Here is a 23,937-nt window from a genome sequence, read left to right as displayed (position 1 = left end):
AACCATACAGTATATTTAAGACAGCAATGGTTGCTTGATTGGTAAAGGTATTAAGGGTTACCAGGAGAATGGGTTGAGAAACACATATCAGCCATAATTGAATGTGGTACAGACATGATGGGCCAGATGGCCTAATTTTGCTCATATCTTATGGTCTTACAACTTCAGTGAAAGCCAAAATGTCAATGCAACCAATGTGATGATAGCAAGGGTCATGTTTATGATCGGAACTGAGCGGAATGAAAAGGAGTGGGAATTTGCCACCTGCAGACATGGGGTAGGAAGATCAGCAAAAGTAGCAAGTAGAAAATCGTGAGAAAGAAGTTGCACGTTATATAGAATAGATGACTGGCATCTCCGTTTTACACCAGAAGAATGCTGCCCAAGCTAGCAAAGGAAGCTGTGGGCTTTCTCTCAGGGCAATTTCAAGTTTGGCTTGATGGCAAAAGGTTAGGAAGATAGAATCATGTGACTTTTGGGCTAGCAGTTAGATAGAATAATGAAATAGTGCAGAAACTGAAGTACAAGATGTCAGGGTATCAGGAAGAGGCTTCAGTGTGTGGGTTCTAAAACAGAAGCCTGAAAAGAGTCAAGACTAAATAAAGGAAGAAAGAGGTAATGGATGCAGATTCATTGCAGCAGCCAAATCCCCTGCTTGCCCAACCACCATTTTCTGCTTTGTAAGCTTTGAAATTGTGCAGAAATCCTCTATCAGTTGATCTGTTGCAAAATTTTGATCATGCATACTTTATAATTAAATATTGTCATGAGTTGCTGTTTATTTTTGTGTTCTTAAAAGCCAGGCCTTGTTGGACCAAAGTAAAGCATGCATGTATGCCCAGTGGAATGCTTTTAGAATGTGATGATATTCTTTCTTATTTTCCTAATTGAGTGTTTACAAGAATTTTACAAGACTTCGATTCCAATGTGGAATTTCATTCCAGTAGGAACATGGACTAGGAACTTGGAAATGGTGATCAGCACTGTAAATAGCACCGAGATTTTCCTATTCCTAAAATTAATCAGGAAAGCTACGAAGAGTACCACCCACACCGCAGTTACCAGTTCAGAGTCTCATTGTCTAAAGCTGCTGGGCAGACATCTGCAAAATTTAATCTTAATGTTTGAATGTTCAAATCTGTTTTAGACCACTATAGGTTACCATTACTGTCAGTGAATTTTGAATTATCTACACCTGTCAATATTGAGGTAATGTGACACAATATAAAAACCAAACTAGTCTTTGAAACCGTAAAATAAATTCTCCTGTTTCTTTTCCATTTTAATTGTTATTGTTTTGATATTTTCAGGTGCCTCAGAAAGCTTTAGGGTGAGCCAAGATGCCCAAATAGAGCCTTCAAAAGAGCAACCACCAAGTATTACAGCTAACAGAAATTTAACAGCTAAAGATGAGAGTCAGTCACTTGAGCTATCGAATCTTCGGCTTGAGAACCAGCTACTGCGGGGTGAAGTTTCCTCCTTGAACCAAGAAATGGCTTCGTTGATTGAGAGATCAAAGCAAACACAAGAAGGTATGACGGGAATAATAGCACTCATCCCTCAGAATTGCATTCATTACATTCTTCCACAACTCAACAGTCAACAGACCCTTAACAATTAAATGGAAAAGAAACAGGAGAATTATAAAATCAGGATTCCAGGCGCATGTTTCTATTTCCATGTTACACAAAGCATTTGTTAAAAAAAAATGTTATCTATAATTTAGGCTCAGGAAAAGGAAATGCTTTCACTGCTCTTATCAAGGTTCCTTCAACTTCAGTTTATGTGCAGCTGTCTTGTTGCACTGTGTAACCCCATTAGAATTAGCCTGGCATCACATGCATGCATCTTGAAGGGGTGTTGCTTATGTTATGACCTCTGTTTTCCCTGAATGGCATGTTCTCAATTGCTGTGCACCCGCAGACTTAAAGGGAAGATGAATCATTCTGTTATTAATGCAAATGTGTGGCGCAAGTGAACTGTAAGCAAAGGCAGGATTAAAAATATAAGACGGAAATATTATTTTGCCCCTGAAAACTCAGTTGATTTCACCAATTAGCATTGTTCGGGGAGAGATTGTTCAAATTCAAGTAAAGGGCAACCAAAAGCAGCAAGGAAGGCCAGTTTACTCGATCACTTATTTTAAAATTTGAAGAAACCTGGATCATGTTTGCAGGATAACCATTTTTAAAGTTAGTTGGTTGATCACTATATCACAGGACATTGCAGTAAGCGTACATGCAGTAAAGTTTCTAGATTTGATTGGAGTGGGTTAAAAGGAGCACAGTTATTATCAGGTCTATTTAGGGAACAGTAGGCAAATCACAATGGAAGGCATTTCAGTTCACCCTCAACCCATCCCCTCTGGGTGATTAATTTACTCTCAGTACATGGGTGGTTTATTTTGAAGTGGCTGTGTGCTCCATTTTTGTAAGTTTCTTTATTGAATTTTGGTCGGGTTTTCAGACAAGCCTTAAATGGCACTCTTTGGGAGTGGAATGAACTAGGAATGCCTTCTTGTATGTCTAGACCACACCTCACGATTTCCACCTTGATATACACCCTGATCTCCCATCCTTGTTCTGTCCTTCCTCCATCTTTACTGTCCTGCCAACAGCCTCCCTGCTACAGGGTAAATAGTGTTGGCTGCCAGCCTAGAAACCCCCAGAGAAATTTAAAAGCTGTGCTCCTGTTTATTTCAGCAGAAGCCCTTGCTTCTAGGTTCCTGCCCAAATGCCCTTACCACACAGTCTCCATGACTCTTAAATAATTATCAGGACTGTTGTCTTTGCTGAGCCACTGAACTCTGCTGGGTAAAGGTAATGAGCACTATAATTAGCTTTGGCCAATTTTTTTTTTAATCACTCAACATTGTAGAGCATATAAATTTGACAAATTAATGACATTGCACAATGGCATCAATTGCCATTCTACAAATACATTTTAATATTGTACACCACATTTTGTGTTATATGCTATTAAACTGAGACCTTAATTTAGTATGGTAATTATAACCATAAATGTTGGATGAGTGGTCCTATGCATATCACTTAGTATTATACATTCCTAGGGTGGAGGTAGAGGTAGCTGTTATGAGGGGGCATAGTTTTAAAGTGAGTAGAAGTAGATAAAGGAGAGATGTCAGAGTTAGGTTCTTTACTCAGAGTGGTAGGGCCATGGAAATGCATTGCCAGATAAGGTAGTGGAGTCAGCCTCATTAGGGGCATTTAAGTGGCTGTTAGATAAGCATATGGATGATAGTATAAGGTAGGGTTGGAGGTTCAATGCAGTATGTTCTATTCATATTCCATTAGCGTCTAGTTGTACTGCTAGTTATTTTCAGCATTGTTTGTTTGGATGTACTCATCTGTATTTTCGCCTAATAGTTTCTTTCTAAATATTTTTGTTTTTAAGAGCTAAATAAAGCCAGGAAACAGATTGAGAAATGGAATACAGAAAACTCCAAGTCTGACAAGATAGGTAGGGAACTGCGTTCCCAGATTGATGATCTGAACGAGGTGCTGGGTGCCAAGGATTCTCAGCTGGCTGTGCTCAAAGTGAGACTGGAAGAGGCAGATCAGCTTCTGAGGACACGTAATGAAGCATTGGAGCTACTGCAGAATGAAAGAAACAGGTTTTATTGACTTTGTTGGCATGTACTTCCTTTTAAACTGGATTCTGGTTTCCAGCCTAGGACTAAACTCATAAATAATCAGGAACAAAAACAGAAGTTGCTGGAAAAATTCAGGTTTGGCAGCATCTGTGAAGAAAAAAATCAGAGTTAATGTTTCAGGTCCAGCCACCCTTCCCCAGAACTCGGAATGTAAATAATCATTTGGTATTACAGGATCAAACATTGTTTAAAAATAAGCGGCATGAAGTCAAAGCTGTAGATGTTGTGGTCAATTGTATCAAAAGCTGTAGATAGGTCACAGAGGACAAGAAGGGAAAGATTTTAGTCGTGATCATAAAGAATGTAATTTGGTGTGAGTTGTTTCATTTGACTGGGGCAGAAACCTGATGGGTGAAATTGTGGGAAGGCTGGGCGTGCATTTGGGACGCACCAACGTGTTCAGTGATATTGAAGAATGGGAAACTGGAGACAGACTGGTAGTCTTTGAGGAAGAAGGGGGACAAAAGTGTTTTTTTTTGGCAAAACATGTAATGATGTCAGATTTGAAGAAGATGTTGGAAAAGTACCTGAGAAAAGGGATCCCTGAACCATTTCCCAGCTTGAGTCCCAAAAACAGAACTTGTGGCTCACATTTGGGTCAGGATAGAATTTTTGGGATCCTGCGGACAAGCCGAGCTTGGACAGAGCAAGGCCATCTGTCCAAGCTCAGAGAATCTAGAGAAAAATGTAAGCTTTGGACTCAGGGCTGTGGCAAGTATTAAGGAAACTTGACCTAGTGGTCTATGGGAAGGGAAGGAAATCAGAGATCCTCACCCTTTCTAGAGGAGGGTGATTGGAAACAGTGATATCATATGAATTGTGATTCAAAGACTTAAAATTTCAAAGCGGATTAGTAAGTGATCTGAGGTGTGTGGGAGTGGAATGCCTCATCCTGGGAGCAGCTGCGGAGGAATTGGGAATAGGGGATGGAATTTTTGCAGGAGGGTGGGTGGGAGGAGGTGTATTCTAGGTAGCTGTGGGAGTTGGTGGGCTTGAAATGGACATCAGTTTCTAGCTGGTCCATGTTCTTCAAGGACCGCAACTTCCCCCCGCAGTGGTCAAGAATGTCCTTGACTGCATTTCCCGCAACACATCCCTCACACCCCGCCCCTGCCACAACCGCCCCAAGAGGATTCCACTCGTTCTCACATACCACCCCACCAACCTCCGGATACAACGCACCATCCTCCGACACTTCCGCCATCTACAATCCGACCCCACCACCCAAGACATTTTTCCATCCCCACCCTTGTCTGCCTTCCGGAGAGACCACTCACTCTGGGATTCCCTTATCTGCTTCACACTCCCCTCCAACCCCACCACACCCGCACCTTCCCCTGCAACCGCAGGAAGTGCTACACTTGCCCCCACACCACCTCCCTCACCTCCATCCCAGGCCCCAAGATGACTTTCCATATTAAGCAGACGTTCACCTGCACATCTGCCAATGTGGTATACTGTATCCACTGTGGCTTCCTCTACATTGGGGAAACCAAGCGGAGGCTTGGGGACCGCTTTGCAGAACACCTCCGCTCGGTTCCCAATAAACAACTGCACCTCTGTCGCGAACCATTTTAACTCCCCCTCCCATTCCTTAAACGACATGTCCATCATGGGCCTCCTGCAGTGCCACAATGATGCCACCCAAAAGTTGCAGGAACAACAACTCATATTCTGCTTGGGAACCCTGCAGCCCAATGGTATCAATGCGGACTTCACTAGCTTCAAAATCTCTCCTTTCCCCACTGCGTCCCAAAACTAGCCCAGCCTGTCCCCGCCTCCCTAACCTGTTCTCCTTCTCACCCATCCCTTCCTCCCATCTCAAGCCGCACCTCTATTTCCTACCTACTAACCTCATCCCACCTCCTTGACCTGTCCGTCTTCCCTGGACTGACCTATCCCCTCCCTACCTCCCCACCTATACTCTCCAGCTATCTTCTTTTCTCTCCATCTTCAGTCCGCCTCCCCCTCTCTCCCTATTTATTCCAGAACCCTCTCCCCATCCCCCTCTCTGATGAAGGGCCTAGGCCCGAAACGTCAGCTTTTGTGCTCCTGAGATGCTGCTGGGCCTGCTGTGTTCATCCAGCTCCACACTTTGTTATCTTGGATTCTCCAGCATCTGCAGTTCCCATTATCTCTCTCACATCTCGACCATGTCTCTTTTAAGCCTTGTGATCATCTGCAAGTTAGTTCATGGGTGGCAGGGGTTTAGTTCACAACTGAACATATGTTCTGACAGATGTGTAGAATGATGGCCAAATCCACTAATTGGCAACACCGGTGATTGAAATTTTGGGTGTAAACCCATTTCCCGTTGACGTTTGAATGGTTCAAGACGTCACTTTGCAATTTTTAAACTATCAACCTTGTGAATTTCGAACTCTGTTGTCTTAAAGACAATATTTAAATCTGTTTTAAAGACTACCTTTAAAAGAACAAGTATACAGACAAAATATTTCTCATTTATAATTCTGAATTCAAACTGGATATCTTCCAAAATGAAACTTACCTAGATGTTTTGAGAACCAGCCTTTCACAACAAGAAATTGCCTTTTATGTTTACAACTTTTTAAAAATTAAGCATGGGCTTGTTACTACTGGCAGAGAAATTTACTTTGTAAATGCTTTCAGATTACCCCTTATTTTATTAAGGTCTGAAGTTAAATGTAAGAAATACTCTCATTGTACCTGTCATAGGAGAAATCTGAATAAAATCCCATTTTCACAGGGGGCTTCTTTAACTTCACTTAGGGGATAGGGACTTGTGCAATGTTTTGATCTTTTCTTCACCCGTTCCTTCTGTGTCTGCCCTGACTGGTATTGCAGTCCAGGTTTGCCTCATACCGGAGAAGTGGAATGGGGGAAAGCACCCTCAGCTGTGTTGCCGATGTTACTTGCCTATCTTGCAAGACTGTCTCGGCTACTGTCTGTTCACAGATCTCTGCTTAGCACGTTTAGATTTTCACTAAACCAGTAGAGACGTCCGTTTCATGATTGCCTTAGAATCAATATCCAGTTGCAACATTTCGCATACCGGTAGCCTTTTTCCCTTCCCACGGCATTGGGGAAGTTGCAATCATTTTTAACTCTTCAGTTTTTTTAAAACCAATTCCAGCAGCTCCCTATCTTCCTATCCAACTGGAAAGAGCACACATGGGCACTGTAGACTAACTTATTCCAGACTCTCTCTTATTCCATTGTTCCTTTCAAAAGCCTATCAAGGGTATGCTCAATTGCTGTCTCATTTTTCTACAATTTCCAGGACACATCCTGCTACCAGTTTTTCTAACTTTTCCATTTAACTAACTCAGTTGCTTTTCAAAATATTCCAGTGCCATAGTGACTTCCTCTTTTACTTAAAGAATTACTAAACACACATTAAATGACCATCTAAGCCTGCTGCTTCCCAGATAAGGAAGTGTAGAGCAGGATGAACACAGCAGGCCGAGCAGGAAAGCTGACATTTCGGGCCGAGACCCTCCTTCAGAAAGTAAGACCTGAAACACCAGCTTTCCTACTCACCTGATGCTGCTTGGCCTGCTGTATTCATCCAGTTTTATACCTTGTTATCTCAGATTCTCCAGCAGTTCCTACTAGTTCTGCTTCCCAGCTTTTCCAATTTAAAGTCAATTAAACATGAACTTCTGACATTACTGTTTATGAGTTGAGGAGGGCTCATGATTGCAACACCAGACAGTAGCACTTGTTAGAAGCAATAGTTTACAAATGATCCATTGTTTAAGTAGACAAAGAAAAGTTTGCAACTGTGACAATTTTTCAATAATTTTATTCTTGTCACATGTACTTGATATTCCACAGTACTGGATTGAGATCAGTTACTTTCACTTATCGTAGTACCGGACCTGAGGATTTAATCACTTTAATGATTTAATGACCGGATTTGGACTTGGGTGCCAAAAAAAACTTACTGCATCACCTAAATCACCCACTTATAAAAAGTCTTGCTGTTTACATACCTGAATTTTAGATAGTAAAACATTGTGCTGTGTCTATAATTTGATGTTTTTAAATGAAGCTATTATACTGCTAAATTAGAAACTGCAAATAGAAGATAGTTAATACAAAAGCCCAAATCAATTAGACATGCTGTGCTTATTGCACGTTGCTCCTAGAAACCTGTAAAGAGTTTTATAATGTGCCTTTCTCTTCAAAGAATACTGCAGGATCATACTGAAGGGAGCAGCATGCACAACCAAGCCCTGCAGACAATGCAAGAGAGGCTTCTGGAAGCAGAATCATTGCTTAAACGACAACAAGAGAGTTACAATCAAATGCAGGTTTGTTCTGGGGGCAAGAGACCCAACTCCTTCACTTTGCTTGGCAGCTGAGCATTGCACATAATGCACTGTGAATATCTAGCATACAGTGGTTTAGTGGTTAGTACTGCTGCCTCACAGCGCCAGGAACCCAGGTTCAGTTCCACCCTCGAGCGACTGGCTGTGAGGAGTTTGCTTGTTCTCCCTGTGTCTGTGTGGGTTTTCTCCGGGTGCTCCGGTTTCCTCCCATGGTCCAAAGATGTGCAGGATAGGTGGGTTGACCATGCTAAATTGCCCATAGTGTTCAGGGATGTGTAGTTTAAGTGAGTTATAGGGGGATGGGCCTGAGTTGGATGCTCTGAGAGTTGATGTGAACTTGTTGGGCTGAAGGATCAGTTCCTACACAGTTGGGATTCTATGATCTACTGTATTTGCCTTACTAACATTAGGGATTTAATTATAAGCCAACAGTTCACAATTTTGCAGATCTACACTCAGATCAAACTCTTCGCATTCCATCTAAGAAATATCCTAAGTTATTTTGCAAGTACAATAAAGGTAAAAGGATGATCAGGGAATGAGTAGGGGCTGTTAAGAGCCGCAGTGGTAATTTGTGCATGGAGCCCGAGGACGTAGGTGGGCTTGTAAATGAATACTTCATGTTGGTGCTCACTAGTGTGAGCGATGATGTGGGTATAGAAATCAGCGAGAAATTAGCATTGACAGATGAAATTCTGGGTGGTTTGGAAGACTTAAAAGTGGATAAATTTCCATGGCCAGATGAAAGGTATCCTAAGTTGTTGAGTGAGGCAAGTGATGAAATACCAGGGGCACTGGCAATAATTGTCAGTGCCTTTCTGGCACCAAGAGATGTGCCAGAGGGCTACAGGACAGCTATTGTTTAAGAAGACATTATTTAAGAAGGGAGCAAGAGATAAAGCTGGAAACTATATGCCAGTCAGTCCAACCCCAGTGGTGGGGAAACTATTGGAAGCAATTCTGTGGAACAGAATTAATCTACGCTTGACGAGGCAGGGATTAATCAAGAGCAATCAGCATGGTTTTGATAAGGGGAACGTCTTGTCTACCTGTCTTGATTGTAATATTTGAAAAGGTAACTGCGGTGTAGATGAGGGCAATGTTCATGGAATCTGCTTGGACCGTAGAAAGGCTTCTGATAAAATCCCACACGGGAGACTGACACCAAAAAAAGAGCCCGCAGGATTCAAGGAAATTTGGCAAATTAGAGCCGCAATTGGCACTGGAAGATGTTCTAGTATTAGGGTCAATGCTGTTTGTGGTATATGTAAAAATTAGACTTGAATATAGGGTTGATCAATAGGTTCATGAATGTATGAAAATGGAAAGATGGGTAGCCTTGGATTACAGGAGGATATGGATGGGCTGACTGTGGCAAATGGAATCCAATCTGAATGTGTGAGGTTGCTGCACTTGATCAAGACAAATGAGGTAAGGGCAAACATTGGACCCGTTGGAACTTAGGGAGCCTCAAGGATCAATTAGTGTACATGTCTACCAGTCCCTTAACAGGGCAGTTAAATAAGAGTGATTAGGAAGGCATATGGGATACTTGCTTTGTTGACCGAGACATAGAGTTTAAGAGCACTGAGGTTATTCTGGAAATGCATGAGACTGCAATTAGGCAGCAGCTCGAGTATTGTGTGCTGTTCTTACAATGCGGTTTCCAGAGGGTTGTGATGGCACCGGAAAGGGTGCAGGGATGATTTACCTGAATGTTGCCAGAACCAGAGAGTTTTAGTTTTGAAGAGAGATTGAATAGACTGACGTTGTTTTATTTGGAGCAGAGGAGACCAAGAGGGGACATAACTGAAGTGTACAGAATTATTACGGCATAGATGTGAAAGTCTTCCCCTTGGAGGGATCGCCAGTTAGGGAGCATGGATTTAAGATGCGAGGCAGGAGGTTTTGAAGGGAAGTAAAGAAAATATTTTTCATAGGGTGGTGGGAATCTGGAAATTGCTGCCTATCCAGGTGGTACAAGCATATACCCTCAACAAGTCTTTCAGTTTATATTTGTAACGGCAAGGCATACAAGACTGTGCGCCAAGTCCTACAAAATGGAATTCAAATAGTTAGGAACTTATTTTTGACAGATGTAGACTTGGTCTGAAAGCCCTTTTCTGAACTATAGACGTGTATGATTCCATGATCTGCATTGCTTTTCAAACATCTAAAGCTGAAAATTTAGAAATCGATCTTCTCAATTTTAAAAATAGAGATTTTCCTAAGGGATTAATCCTGCAATAAAAATCCAATTCATGTCCAATAGCTTGTTTAACATTACAGAAAGAAACCAAATAAAGGGTTGGGGTGACAATTTTATTCATTCGGGATACAGTTTTATTTTTTGCATGTCATATTTTCTGGATGCTGTACGTGCAGAGCAAATATGTGTGGGGTTAAGTAGTTTGCAAAGCCGGTAGTGGGAGAAGTAATATGGCTGCCACCTGCCAATTTTCCACTTTTCCTGTTAATGAGTTGACCTGATTAGTATTGATTTAAGTTCTATCTTTCACCATTCTATAATGGAGCAGGGAAACAAATCTGAAACAAAAATGCACATGTACTGAATTTTTAAAAAATGCTTACTTTTCATACCTGAAAGTTAGTAATTTATTTGAATTAAGAAAAGCAGTATAACTTTGGGCAATATCTAGTTCCTTCTGGCCTAGCTGTTGTCTAACTCTCTAAATGATTCATTTATCATCCATGATGGTTGAGCTTCTGGAAGTTTCCATGTTTACTGAAATTTCAAGGAAGATCTTGGAACACCTTAGCTTTACTTAGCCTTGTCCCAGTTCACCTTCATGCTTCTCGTCATCTTAATTGACGGAATTCTCAAGTAATAAGCATAAAATGATTTTTTTCCCCGCATATCTATTCAATCTTCTCTTGTCCCCTTGTCTTGGATGCCAAGAGCACTCCTTTATCCATGTCTGAGGTCTGGTTGGTCAGTAAGAAATGGACATTAATTTACTTTCCTGTGAATATCTGAGCGTGAGCAATTGCTAGAACAATATGAAGTATCCCTTTTTCATTAGATGTGATACATAAAATTATGTCGTATTTCCAGATATCCTTTGGCTGTACTTCATTGACCATGAAAATGGTTAAAATTCACCTGCTTTTTCACAAGAATGTGTATAAGATGTTTGAGATGAGCTGAAACATGCCTCTTGTCTTCTGTTCAGAATGAATTTGCAGCTAGACTGAATAAGGTGGAATTTGAACGCCAGAGTCTTGCAGAAACACTGACTGCATCTGAGAGAAAGGTGATTGAAGAGAAGCGGAGGGCAGATGATCAACAGCAACAGCTCAAAACTGTTAAGACCAGCTTGGATTTGGCTAAACAGGAACTAATGGACTACAAGCAAAAGGCTACCAGAATCCTTCAGGTGTGAACAAGGTTATGTGAAAATAGAAATTTGGATGGGAGTAAGCCTTTTGGCCACTCAAGCCTATGTTGCCATCTGACAAGACCATGGCTGGTCTGGTTGTAGCCTCTGCTGCACTTTCCTGTCTACTGCTATTGCCATTCAACTCTCTTGTTAGTCAAAAATCTATCTACTTCTGTCCTGAAGATTTTCAATGCTGCCACCTCCACTGCTCTCTGTGGAAGAATTCCACAATCTTACAACATTCAGAAAATATTTCTTTTTAACCTCTCCTAAATGGCATGTCCTTATTTTTAAACTGTCCTCTAGTTCTAGCCTTTCACACAAAGGGAAATATACTTTCAACATCCGTCTTGCATGTTTCAATAAGATCACCTGTTAGTCTTCTGAACTACTGTGGATGCAGACTCAATCAGTCAAACCTTTCCTTACAAAATAGCTTTCTCATTCCAGGAAACAGTCAAGTGAACCTTCTGTGAATTGCTAGTGCATCCTATAAATAAGGAGATCAAAACCATACCTACTGTAGATGTGGTCTTATCAAGGCCTAACAAAACATCCCTAGGAAATACAGAAAACCTCTGCTTATCTTTAGAAAATGCAGTAATGTTGGTCAGTTTTTTAAATTCAGTCATGGGTTATGGGAATCACTGGCTACAACATCATTTTGGGCCCTTCCCTAATTGCCCAGAAGCCAGTTAAAAATCAGAATCATGAACAAAAACAAAGTTGCTGGTAAAGCTCAGCAAGTCTGGCAGCATCTGTGAAGGACAAAAACAGAGTTAATGTTTCAGGTCACCAGACCCGAAACGTTAACACTGTTTTTTCCCTTCGTAGATGCTGCCAGACCTGTTGAGCTTTTCCAACAACTTTGTTTTTGTTCCTGATTTACAGCATCCACAGCTCTTTCAGTTTTTAAAAATCAACATCATTCCTGTGGGCCTGGAGTCATCGTCATACAGCACAGAGACAGATCATTCAGTACAACCAGTCCATGCCGACCATAATCCCAGACTAAACTAGTCCACCTTACTGTGGTTGGTCCATGTTCCTAGAAACGTTTCTTATTAGAGTCACCGAGATATACAGCGCAGAAACAGATTCTTCGTTCCAACTCGTTCATGCCGACCAGATGTCCTAAATAAATTTAGTGCCATTTGCCAGCATTTGGACTATATCTTTCTAAAACCTTCCTATTCATACACCCATTCAGATGTCTTTTAAATGTAACTGTACCAGCCGCCTCCACTTCTTCTAGCAGCTCATTCCGTACATCCACTTTGCTCTGTAAAAAAAAACTTGCCCCTTATGTTGCTTTTAAAGCTATCCCCTCCCACCTTAAACCTAACCCCTCTGGTTTTGGACGTCACCCACCCTAGATGAAAAGCCCTTATCTATTTACCCTCTCCATGTCCTTATGATTTTAAAAACCTCTATAAGGTCATCCCTCAGCCTCCAATGCTCCTGAGAAGTGGTATGTAGGCTAGACCAAGAATAGATACCTGTTTCCTTTACAAAGGACATTAGTAAACCAAATAGATTTTTCCAGCAATTAACATTGGTTTCATGGTTGTTAACCTCTGCATTTCACGTTTTTATTGATTTTATGTATTCCACTATCTGCCGTGGTAAGTTTCAAACCTGAAAGCCCAGAAAATTACCTGAACCTCTGAATTATTAGCCTAATGTTAGTACCACCAGGGAATTGCTTCCCCTTAAATCAAGGTGTTGAGACATAATTTGATATTTATGTCCCAGACTCTAGGCTCTGCAGAAAAGAGCTGCAGTCTGCTATATCTTGAAAGCAACAGGTTTGTGCTGAATGGGGCCTAATTTTGAATTATTACGATCAGAACAGGAAAAGCATTTTCACCAGAGTTACTGCAGGATAACAGTAGCTATTGAGACAGAGATTATAACACCTAGAAAGCCTCGGGATAAATATTCAATAAGAAACAACATAAAAGTGAAAAGAGCAAGAGAATGGATTTAAGTTAGCTGAGTTGAAAAGCTGTGACAAATTGCCTGGTCTTCTCTAGACTAGAAGACTTTTTGTTTCCGGGATTTAATGCTGTCTATTCGTAGACATGATTGTAAAATGATATTGATTCTCATGTTCATATTTGAGTGTGAATGCATTTTTATGTTTTTGTCTGTTGCTTTACAGAATTTGGTATTGGGCAGTAGATGGCAAAAGTGTGCTTCGGGGACAAAAAATCTGTTCTTAAAGTCAGTTTCCATATTTGTATCATCCGTCGTTTTACCTCTTTGTAGTTCTTTGACTCATTTTAGGTCTGATTCTTAAATATAAAATTAGCATATTGCCTTTGATCTAATGATCCACTTTAACTATTTTGGATAGAATTTATCAAAGTTAAATCAGATGCTGTAAAATTTACATATTGTACTTCCCATTGAAGTTATGAATTTGTTTTGTGCATTAGAGAGGTACTGATTATAATAAAGTACATTTATACAGTGGTCTGCAACAAATGGATTTTCTCAGTTATAATTCCAATGTTAAACAAATTTGTTGTTAAGTGTTAATGCACATTATTTCCACAGTCCAAAGAGAAATTGATTAACAGCCTGAAAGAAGGTTCTGGAATCGAAGGTTTAGAAAGCCATGCTGTCAGCACTATGGAACTGGAAGAACTGCGGCACGAACGTGACATGCAACGTGAAGAAGTCCAAAAACTGCTGGGTCACATTCAGCAGCTGAGGGTGGAATTACAGGTAATCGATTACCTACTTCCAACAGCTGTAAAAGTTATTGCAAAAATTGCACTGTGTAGTTTGCTTTAGCGGTCGTTGACTGCTCAGACAAGAATTTGACCCCATATCTGCGAATGGATGTTCTGACTATGGAGGGAGTGCAACAAAGGTTTACCAGACTGTACTCCCAGGTATCAGATCTGATATATGTAGCCAGATGACTGGTCAGGACTGTATTCAATGGATTTTAGAAGAATGTGGGTGGACGGGACCCAATGGAAACCTATCCAATTCCAAAAGGACTAGTGTAAATGCAGGAAGGATAAACCCAGTGACTGGCAAGTCCATATCTAGGGGTCACAGCCAAAACATAGAGTAGACCATTTAGGACTGGGATGAGGAGAAACTTCTTCACACCCGGTGAGGGTGAACTTGAGGAATTCTCGGCCATAATAGTTGAGTTCAAAACAGTTGAGGTCAAAACTTGAAATGCTTTCAGAAAGGAGTTAGATATACTTTATATGGCTAAAGGGATCAAAGGGTATGTGATAAAAGCAAGAATTGGGTATTGAGTTGAATGATCAACCATGGTCATATCAGATCACAGATCAGACTCAAAGGACTGAACAGCTGACTCCTGATCCTGTTTTGTGTTTCTGTATATGGGAGGCACTTTGGTGCAGGAGAGGGTGGGGTCATTGGAGATTTTCATCTGTTGTTCGTGTGTTTCTTCGCTGAAAGTCAGGTTCCTCCAGTACCTGCTAATTGAAGTGGCACTTCGGCCAACATTATGCATACATTATTCCATTTTAATTGTCTTGATCAGAGTAATTGATAATGAGACTCCCAGTCCCACTTAATTCTTAACTGCCTAGGTAATTTTTCTAGCATGCCACTCAATTACATCGCTTTGTAGTGATTAACAGAGAAGACCTTCCACCACTTCATTGGAACAACTACAGATGATCAGTAAATGTTAATCTTTCCAACGATGTCCACATGTTGAGAATGATGTGCCAAAACAAAAGCTGGCCAATATTTCACTGTCCAAAACAAATGTGCTTCAGCAAAAGTACCAATTCAACATTCGCAGTTCATTGGTAGAATTCAGGTCAGTCACAAGCCTAAATTTTTAATGTGGTTTGTACAAATGCACAAATCGTTGGGTTTGGATCAAGTTGAAAACTGTGTACCACTTCCAATGAGTGAGGAGAGAGTTTTTTTAATGGTGCACATGGGATTGTTTTGATATGTAGTTAAGCTCTTATGGACTCCTGGCACAAATTACTTAAGGGTATGATTGTCTGTCTGTATTTTTCAGTTTTCTATTCAGAATCAGGTTCATGTAAGCAGGAAGTTTTCGTGCATCAGTCTGTCAATGTTAAACCATTGCCACCAGGAGGTGCTACATCAGTTGTATGTCTATAACATATTATAGTGTGTGTATGTTACCACCAAGTGCCTTGAATAGCAATAATTGTTAAATTGAAGTGTATTTCAGTATAGGAATTTGCTGCAATGTAACATCACAAAAGTGGTTACAACAGTTATCATGGCACAACACTTTTTGGCTGAAAGGTTCATTTTTCCAAAAAAAATTCTGAAACAACTTTTACTGATAAGAGGAAAGGTCAAGAACTTAAAATCTTCAATAATAAGCCTTTTTGTTTTCAGCGATATCAAATTCCCAGTTTCAGTACACCACCTTGGGTAATAGATGAAGATTGACAAATAGGAATTAAGGAAAATTAACATAATGTTTTATTTCACATATTCAGTAACAGAGTTTGGACTAATTTGGTGACTGAACCAACTGCTATTGCTATTTTCCTTTCTTCTGTATGTATCGAGGTTTTGCTATGGAGTATAACTTTGTAATTCCCTCCCCATCCTATTTGATGCATTGACTTTATAAATAATGAGGATTAAAATTGAATAATTGTATTACTTTAAATGCATTTAAGGCGCGATAGAGTTAGGTATAGCTGGACATAAATGTAAACATTTAATTCTCCTTACTGATTAAACTTGTTCACTTGACATTAAATATAGGATACAGAGACACAACAATTGGGTGAGGCAGAGTCATCCAGGGAACAAATACTAGAACTACAAGAACAAATCAACACACTAACAGGAACCAAAAAGGAGCTGGAGGCCGAACTGGACCGACAAAAACAGGCAAAGCATAATTTGTTCCTAACTGTTCTTAACATTGATGTTACCACCTATTTATATTGTTTTGACTTGTTTTGTGGCACAAATATGCACTGCATTATGCTTATTAGGACTATTGAAATATGGAAACATTGGCCCCTCTGTGTGCTTTCTGAAAATCTGTTTAGTGTGCAGTGTAAAATTACTAGAAAAACTAACCTTTGATATTTAAGACAAGTGTGTCAATCGGTGAAGAGAAATATAGTTTACCTTTCTAATATGGTCAGACTTAGTTCTTTAGATGGTGCTCTGCATCATTGGTTCAAAAGCAATTTAGTCAGTCTTTCACAAGCAGACACAGAATTCTTTAGTGTTATGAAGTAAAATGGATTTTTCTTTTTTTTCCCCAAACTTTGAGTTGATAATGTAAAATTTCTAAGCACACAGGTATGGGCACACACTTTTTCTTCTGTTTTCCCACATTTCAAGAAAACTGTCAAGTGCAGCTTTCAAATGCTTATTGGCTCAATCAAATTTTCAATTTAAATCTGTAAAGTGTCACTGTACTTTCATACTTTAGGGCACAACTTAGAAAAGGAAAGTTTTTCTCAATGGGCTGTACTAAGTTGTAACATTTCTTGAATATGAGCATGGTTCACAGTAAACCCGAGTTATCTTTGGGAACGTACACCAGCAGGGAGTCGATGGCCGGATGATATCATTGCTGGACTGTTAATCTAGAGATCCAGATAATGTTCTGGGAACCAAGTTTAAATCCCACTGTGGCAAATGGTGGAATTTGATCTCGATGAAATATCTGGAATTAAGGATCTAATGATGACCATGAATCCATCGTCAATTGTCAGAAAAACCCATCTCATTTGCTACTGTCCTTGAGGGAACGAAACTGCCATCCTCACCTGGTGTGGTCTACATGTGACTCCAGACCCATGGCAATGTGGTTGATGCAGAACTGCCCTCTGCACAATTAAGGATGGGCAATAAATGATGCATAGCCAGCAATGCCATCATCCTGTTAACGAATAAAAAGAAAAGCTACTTTCAGGTGGAAGAAGTTGGCTAATGAAGCTTCTGCATTTTTTTTAATAACCACCCATTCATTTTTAACACTCTACTTTGAATTTATAGGAGTTTCAGTATGTCGAAGAGGAACTACACAGGACAAAAAACACACTGCACTCCAGAATCAAGGACCGAGAGGAGGAAATTCAGAAGCTTCGGAACCAAGTATTACTTCACTTGCCTGTTTTATATTCACTTGAGTGAAATATGATAGCTTATGTCCACATCTTCAAAATATTTCCATGTTAATTCTGATGTAGTGAATATGACGTTTATAATTGGAGATTCAAAATGAGAATGCTTGAACCTGGGGACCTACATGTTAAAATGTGGAAGGTGCCACTTTGTACGTGGGAAGCTGAGAGAAAGTGATGTTGGGATTTAGGAAGATGCAAGTCTAGAGACTAGGATTTTGCTTTTGCTAGAAAAGTGTGGGTCCGTTTTCTGTTATACTGAAATTAATTTACAGCTTCCATTTGGAAGTCAAGATCACTACCACGCAGATCTCAAGATAACTTCAGTGAAGGGTTTTTAGCAGATTCAGTAGAATTGTGACTATTTCTGTTCAGGAGGAAAAGATACAATCCTCTTTCCAAAACATTAATTTTTATGTACAGAATAATGGTAGACTGTGAAAATATGGAAGGTGAGAGTTGGAACAACTATGAAGATGTGATTATTCTCAATTGCAGAAACCTATGCTAAGTGTATATAATTCCCCCATAAGGCTATAAGTCCATTTACAGCTGTTTAATGTTGTGCTTAATTACGCAGGGAGTGGTTCAGGCATATAGCAGAAATTTAATTCAGGACAAAGCAAATTTATATTTAAGCAGAAAATAAACATGGATATGGGTAAGAAAGCAGTTAGCTCAGTTGGCTGGTGTATAATACAGGATGGTGCCACCATCTTGGGTTCACTTCCTGAATGGGTAATGGTATCCCATGTAGACCTACCTTTTGCCTTTCTCCATGCTTGATGTGGATTAACTCTCTCAAGATATATTATGAACAGAGAGATGCTACGGTTTCTAAAAATCTGTAGCTAATCACCTTACATGGTAAACAGATGGGCAGTGGGAGTAATTTTAAATTGGTCCAAAGTAGACATTGATTGTTCAATTTTTTTTCTGCATTTTAAACATCTGTAGCTACTTCATGCTGTGTTGTCTTTTTTTCAAACCCCCTCCCCACACCTGTACAAAAAAACTCTCAGCTCACCAACAAAGCTATGAGTAATAGCCACACTGAGCTAGAAAACCGACTTCACCAATTGACTGAGACTTTGATCCAGAAACAGACCATGCTGGAGGCTCTCAGTACAGAGAAGAACTCACTTGTCTTCCAATTGGAACGCCTTGAGCAGCAACTCAAGAGTGTACAGGGAAGCAGTGTTAATGGCCCTGCTGTTAATGTATCATTATTGGAAAACAATGAAGGTAAGCAAGTATAACTTTCAGTGGTGGGCGCTTCTTTAGAATGTTCTTCGAATAGAACTGAAAGGCTGGAGGATAGTCTAAGATGAAGTCTTTGGCAAGAAATGCAGCTTTAATCAATGCACCTGTAGGGGTGTATCACTTCCAATGCAATCGCAGTGCTTGTGACATTACTGTCAGTGGTTCTACAGTGAGGTAAATGTGTCAGAGAATAACAGTAATAAAGAATATTTTTCCAAATGTTTTAAATGTATTAAAAATGAGCTTGTGTGATTTAGTCACTGCCGTATTGCAGACACTTCCAGCACCCTGCTTCTGACCCCACACTGCCTCTCTCCCAGTTACCATCCTGCTGCTATGCTATCACTGTCCCTAGGAGCAAGGTATCAAGTGGAAGGAAGGTAGTGAGGGATCTGGAGCTTGGCAACAATCTGAGCAGGTTGTTGTGTGAAATGGAAGCAGGTCAAAGGGGAGAGTGGAGAAGCACCACACTTGCAGATATCTACCGAGTCAGCTTCCAGTTTTTTTCAGATTGTTGGCAATTGAGGCACCAAATTTCTGTGCCAGTCTGGTAGCAGAAAGTACATAGTTGATTTAAAATCGTCTTGGATGTATTTGTGGTCCTGTTTAATAAACTTACATTTACACAATTTTTATTCCCAGTGGAAAATCACTTTTACTCTGGATTTGATTAAGTAACAGTAACTGATGTGTAGTTGGGAGTGGTTTCATGATGTGAATCTCATGTCAGAAACAGTACAAGTACCCCTTTTTGGAACCCAGATTCTTTCCCTAGTGGGATGAGAATTATAATTTTGTCCCACTGCACTGTGAATCAGGAATCATTCTCTGTCATTGAAGTACTGGTTAAACAACTAAATTTTGTTGTAATGACAGTAGAACCATCAGTTTTCATTGAGTCATTTGAAACTGATAGCAACTTTTGACATTACATGCTCATCATTAAATTGCTGTCATTGATTTTCCACTCTTCCATAAGCTGTACAGTTGTAGCAATCACAGATGGCAAGTTTAGAAATCACTCGAATTGCCAGTAAGTTTTACTTGTTGTATGGGTTTGTCTTCTCAGATTTTCTTGTAAAATTTACATATTGCTGAATAGTGTGTAAGTGGGTTTTTTAGCCGCTTACTAAATGATGAACAATCTCTCTGGCTCTGAAAATCTATTTTTATTGTTAAAGCATCCATGCTTCAGTGCAGTTAGCTTCTAAGCCTACTTGATTACATCATTGCTACACACTAGCAATCCTCCACAGCTGAGCCAGAATTAAATGACAGGGATGGTGAAATCCATGCTACAGTCGCAAGGTCTTTATGAGCTCATTTGTTTGAAATTGGATGCAAGCAACATTATTTTGCTGCTAACCAAAGAAATTCTGGGCCGAGTCTTTTCACATATAGTTGCTTTAGAAAAACCAGATGGATCAGTGAATTGTTAAAATACTTCATGAATATATTGTGCTTGAACCAGGTGCTCGTATGAGGAACGTTCCAGTTCTTTTCAGCGAAACAGACAGTCCTACTGCAGGAATGTATGGGAAAGTCCGAAAAGCAGCAAATACAATAGACCGATTCAGGTAAATTGCTGCTGAATCTTGCTTAGACTTTTTTAAACAACGTAATTGTGACTAGAATATTTAGATTTGTATTTTTTTAATAATATGTTTTGATTTATTTCTGTCTTGTGATGGCAGTGGAAATAATGCCTCATATCTTTTACAGCATCCGGTTAGGAATTTTTCTGAGGCGATATCCAATTGCAAGAGTATTTGTAATTATTTATATGGTGAGTTTATTCTTTTACCAGTTACAATGTATGTCTGATTCTGGTTAATGCTATGTCTCAATACTTAGATTCAGATTTTAAGGCCCATTAGAACGTGTTTAGATGGGTGGTGCTAAAGATTATCAATTATCTATGATAGCAGCAGATTAGATGTCCTCTGGGCCAACTGCAACATTTCAAGTTTCTGTTACAACTCTCAGTTCAGATTTTCACCCTGCAGTCACCATATGACTGCTGCTGGCTCTGTTACTCTTATTGCTGCTGCTCTTAATCCCAATGGCTAGATAGTTACCATTTAAAACAAAGAACAAAGAAAATTACAGCACAGGAACAGGCCCTTCAGCCCTCCAAGCCTGCGCTGATCCAGATCCTCTATCTAAACCTGTCACCTATTTTCCAAGCATCAGTATCCCTCTGCTCCCTGCCCATTCATGTATCTGTCTAGGTACATCTTAAATGACGCTATTGTGCCCGCCTCTACCACCTCCGCTGGCAGCGTGTTCCACGCACCCACCACCGTCTGCGTAAAGAACTTTCCACGCTTATCTCCCGTAAACTTTTCCCCTCTCACCTTGAAATTGTGACCAAAGTAATTGAGTCCTCCACTCTTGGGCGGGGTGGAGGGGGGGGAAGCTTCTTGCTATCCCCCTGTCTATACCTCTCATGATTTTGTAGACCTCAATCAGGCTCCCTCTCAACCTCCTAATTTCTAACGTAAATAATCCTAATCTACTCATCCTGTCTTCATAGCTAGTGCCTTCCATACCAGGCAACATTCTGGTGAACCTCCTGTGCACCCTCTCCATAGAATCCACAATTTTGGTAATGTGGAGACCAGAACTGTACGCAGTATTCCAAATGTGGTCAAACCGAAGTCCTTTACAACTGTAACATGACCTGCCAACTTTTGTACTCAATACCCCGTCCGATGAATGAAAGCATGCCTTCTTGACCACTCTATTGACCTGCGTTGCCACCTTCAGGGTACAATGGACCTGAGCACCCAGATCTCTCTGTGCATCAATTTTCCCCAGGACTTTTCCATTTACCGTATAGTTCGCTCTTGAATTGGATCTTCCAAAATGCATCACCTCGCATTTGCCTCGATTGAACTCCACCTGCCATTTCTCTGCCCAACTCTCCAATCTATCTATATTCTGCTGCATTCTCTGACAGTATCTGCTACTCCACCAATCTTAGTGTCATCTGCAAACTTGCTAATCAAACCATCTATACCTTCCTCCAGATCATTTGTGTATCACAAACAACAGTGGTCCCAACACGGATCCCTGTGGAACACTACTGGTCACAGTTGTCCATTTTGAGAAACTCCCTTCCACTACAACTGTCAGTCTCCTGTTGCCCAGCCAGTTCTCTATCCAACTAGCTAGTACACCCTGGACCCCATGCAACTTCACTTTCTGCATCAGCCTACTGTGGGGAACCTTATCAAATACCTGACATCTACAGCCCTTCTCGCATCTACCAACTTTGTCACTTCTTCAAAGAATTCTATCAAGTTGGTAAGACATGACCTTCCCTGCACAAAACCATGCTGCCTATCACTAACAAGCCCTTTTTCTTCCAAATGTAAATAGATCCTATCCCTCAGTATCTTCTCCAGCAGCTTTCCCACCACTGACGTCAAGCTCACTGGACTGTAATTACCTGGATTATCCTTGCTACCCTTCTTAAACAGGGGGACAACATTAGCAATTCTTCAGTCCCCCAGGACCTCACCCATGCTGAAGGATACTGCAAAGATATCTGTTGAGGTCCTAGCTATTTTCTCTCTTGCTTCTCTCAGTAACCTGGGATAGATCCCATCTGGACCTGGGGACTTGTCCACCCTAATGCCTTTTAGAATACCCAACACTGCCCCACCATGCTGCCTTGACCTAGAGTAATCAAACATCTATCCCTAACCTCAACATCCGTCATATCCCTGTCCTCACTGAATACCAACCCAAAGTACTCATTTAGAATCTCTCATTTTCTGACTGCTTGCATAACTTCCCTCCTTTGACCTTGAGCAAGCCAACCCTTTCCCTAGTTATCCTCTTGTTCCTTATGTATGAACAAAAGGCTTTGGGATTTTCCTTAAACCTGTTTGCTAAAGATATTTCATGACCCCTTTTAGCCCTCTTAATTCCTCGTTTCAGATTTGTCCTACTTTGCCGATATTCTTCCGAAACTTCATCTGTTTTCTGTTGTCTAGTCCTAATGTATGTTTCCTTTTTCCTCTTCACTTGTCTCACAATTTGACCTGTCAACCATGGTTCCCTAATCTTGCCCGTCTATCCCCTATTTTCACAGGGATATGTCTGTCCTGCACTCTAATCAGCCTCTCTTTCAAAGCCTCCCACATATCAAATGTGGATTTACCCTCAAGCAGCTGCTCCCAATCCATGTTACCCAGCTCCTGTTGAATTTGGCTATAGTTGGCCTTACCCCAATTCAGCACTGTTCCTTTAGGACCACTCTTGTCTTTGTCCATTAGTATTCTAAAACTTACGGAATTGTGATCACTATTCCCAAAGTAGTCCCCTACTGAAACTTCAGCCACCTGGCCGGGCTCGTTCCCCAACACCAGGTCCAGTATGGCCCTTTCCCAAGTTGGACTACTTACATACTGCTCTAGAAAACCCTCCTCGATGCTGTTTACAAATTCTGCTCCATCTAAACCCCTCACACTAAGTGAATCCCAGTCAATGTTGGGAAAATTAAAATCTCCCATCACCACCACCGCCCTGTTGCTCCTACATCTTTCCATAATCTGTCTACATGTTTGTGGCTCAATCTCATGCTCGCTGTTGAGAGGCCTGTAGTACAGCCCCAACATTGTTACCGCACCCTTCCTATTTCTAAGCTCTACCCATATTGCCTCACTGCTCGAGTTCTCCATAATGCCCTCCTTCAGCACAGCTGTGATATCCTCTTTGACCAGTAATGCAACTCCTCCACCCCTTTCACCTCCCTCTTTATCCCACCTGAAGCATCTGTATCCTGGGATATTTAGTTGCCAATCTTACCCTTCCCTCAACCAAGTCTCAGTAATAGCAATAACATCATATTCCCAGGTACTAATCCAAATCCTAAATTCATCTGCCTTTCCTACTACACTTCTCGCATTAAAACAAATGCACCTCAGACCACCTGTCCCTCTGTGTTCATCATCTGCTCTCTGCCTACTCTTCCCTTTAGTCACACTGACTTCATTATCTAGTTCCGTACAAGCTTTAGTACTACCTCCTTACTGTCCACTAACCTCTTCACCCCCCTGTCACATTAGTTTAAACCATCCCCAACAGCGTTAGCAAAAGCAGCCCCTTAGAAAACTGATTTTATCATG

At 40.7% G+C, this 23,937-nt stretch overlaps 1 protein-coding gene across 2 annotated transcripts in view; it reads left to right on the top strand.

The window, feature by feature from the left end:
• The window catches only part of golga5 (golgin A5), a 39,523-nt gene that overhangs the window by 11,200 nt on the left and 4,386 nt on the right, over nucleotides 1-23,937 (top strand). For both annotated transcript variants that reach the window (XM_048537795.1, XM_048537796.2), the window contains exons 3-12: nucleotides 1,311-1,532; nucleotides 3,415-3,634; nucleotides 7,848-7,971; nucleotides 11,184-11,387; nucleotides 13,953-14,123; nucleotides 16,155-16,283; nucleotides 17,409-17,507; nucleotides 18,559-18,781; nucleotides 20,271-20,376; nucleotides 20,522-20,585. In XM_048537795.1, the coding sequence (XP_048393752.1) occupies nucleotides 1,311-1,532; nucleotides 3,415-3,634; nucleotides 7,848-7,971; nucleotides 11,184-11,387; nucleotides 13,953-14,123; nucleotides 16,155-16,283; nucleotides 17,409-17,507; nucleotides 18,559-18,781; nucleotides 20,271-20,376; nucleotides 20,522-20,585 (1,562 nt within the window). The remainder of the gene's footprint in view (nucleotides 1-1,310; nucleotides 1,533-3,414; nucleotides 3,635-7,847; nucleotides 7,972-11,183; nucleotides 11,388-13,952; nucleotides 14,124-16,154; nucleotides 16,284-17,408; nucleotides 17,508-18,558; nucleotides 18,782-20,270; nucleotides 20,377-20,521; nucleotides 20,586-23,937) is intronic.

Source organism: Stegostoma tigrinum, chromosome 10, assembly GCF_030684315.1.
Source record: "Stegostoma tigrinum isolate sSteTig4 chromosome 10, sSteTig4.hap1, whole genome shotgun sequence".
Classification (NCBI taxonomy): Eukaryota; Metazoa; Chordata; class Chondrichthyes; order Orectolobiformes; family Stegostomatidae; genus Stegostoma; species Stegostoma tigrinum.
This window is presented reverse-complemented; position numbering and strand designations above follow the sequence as displayed.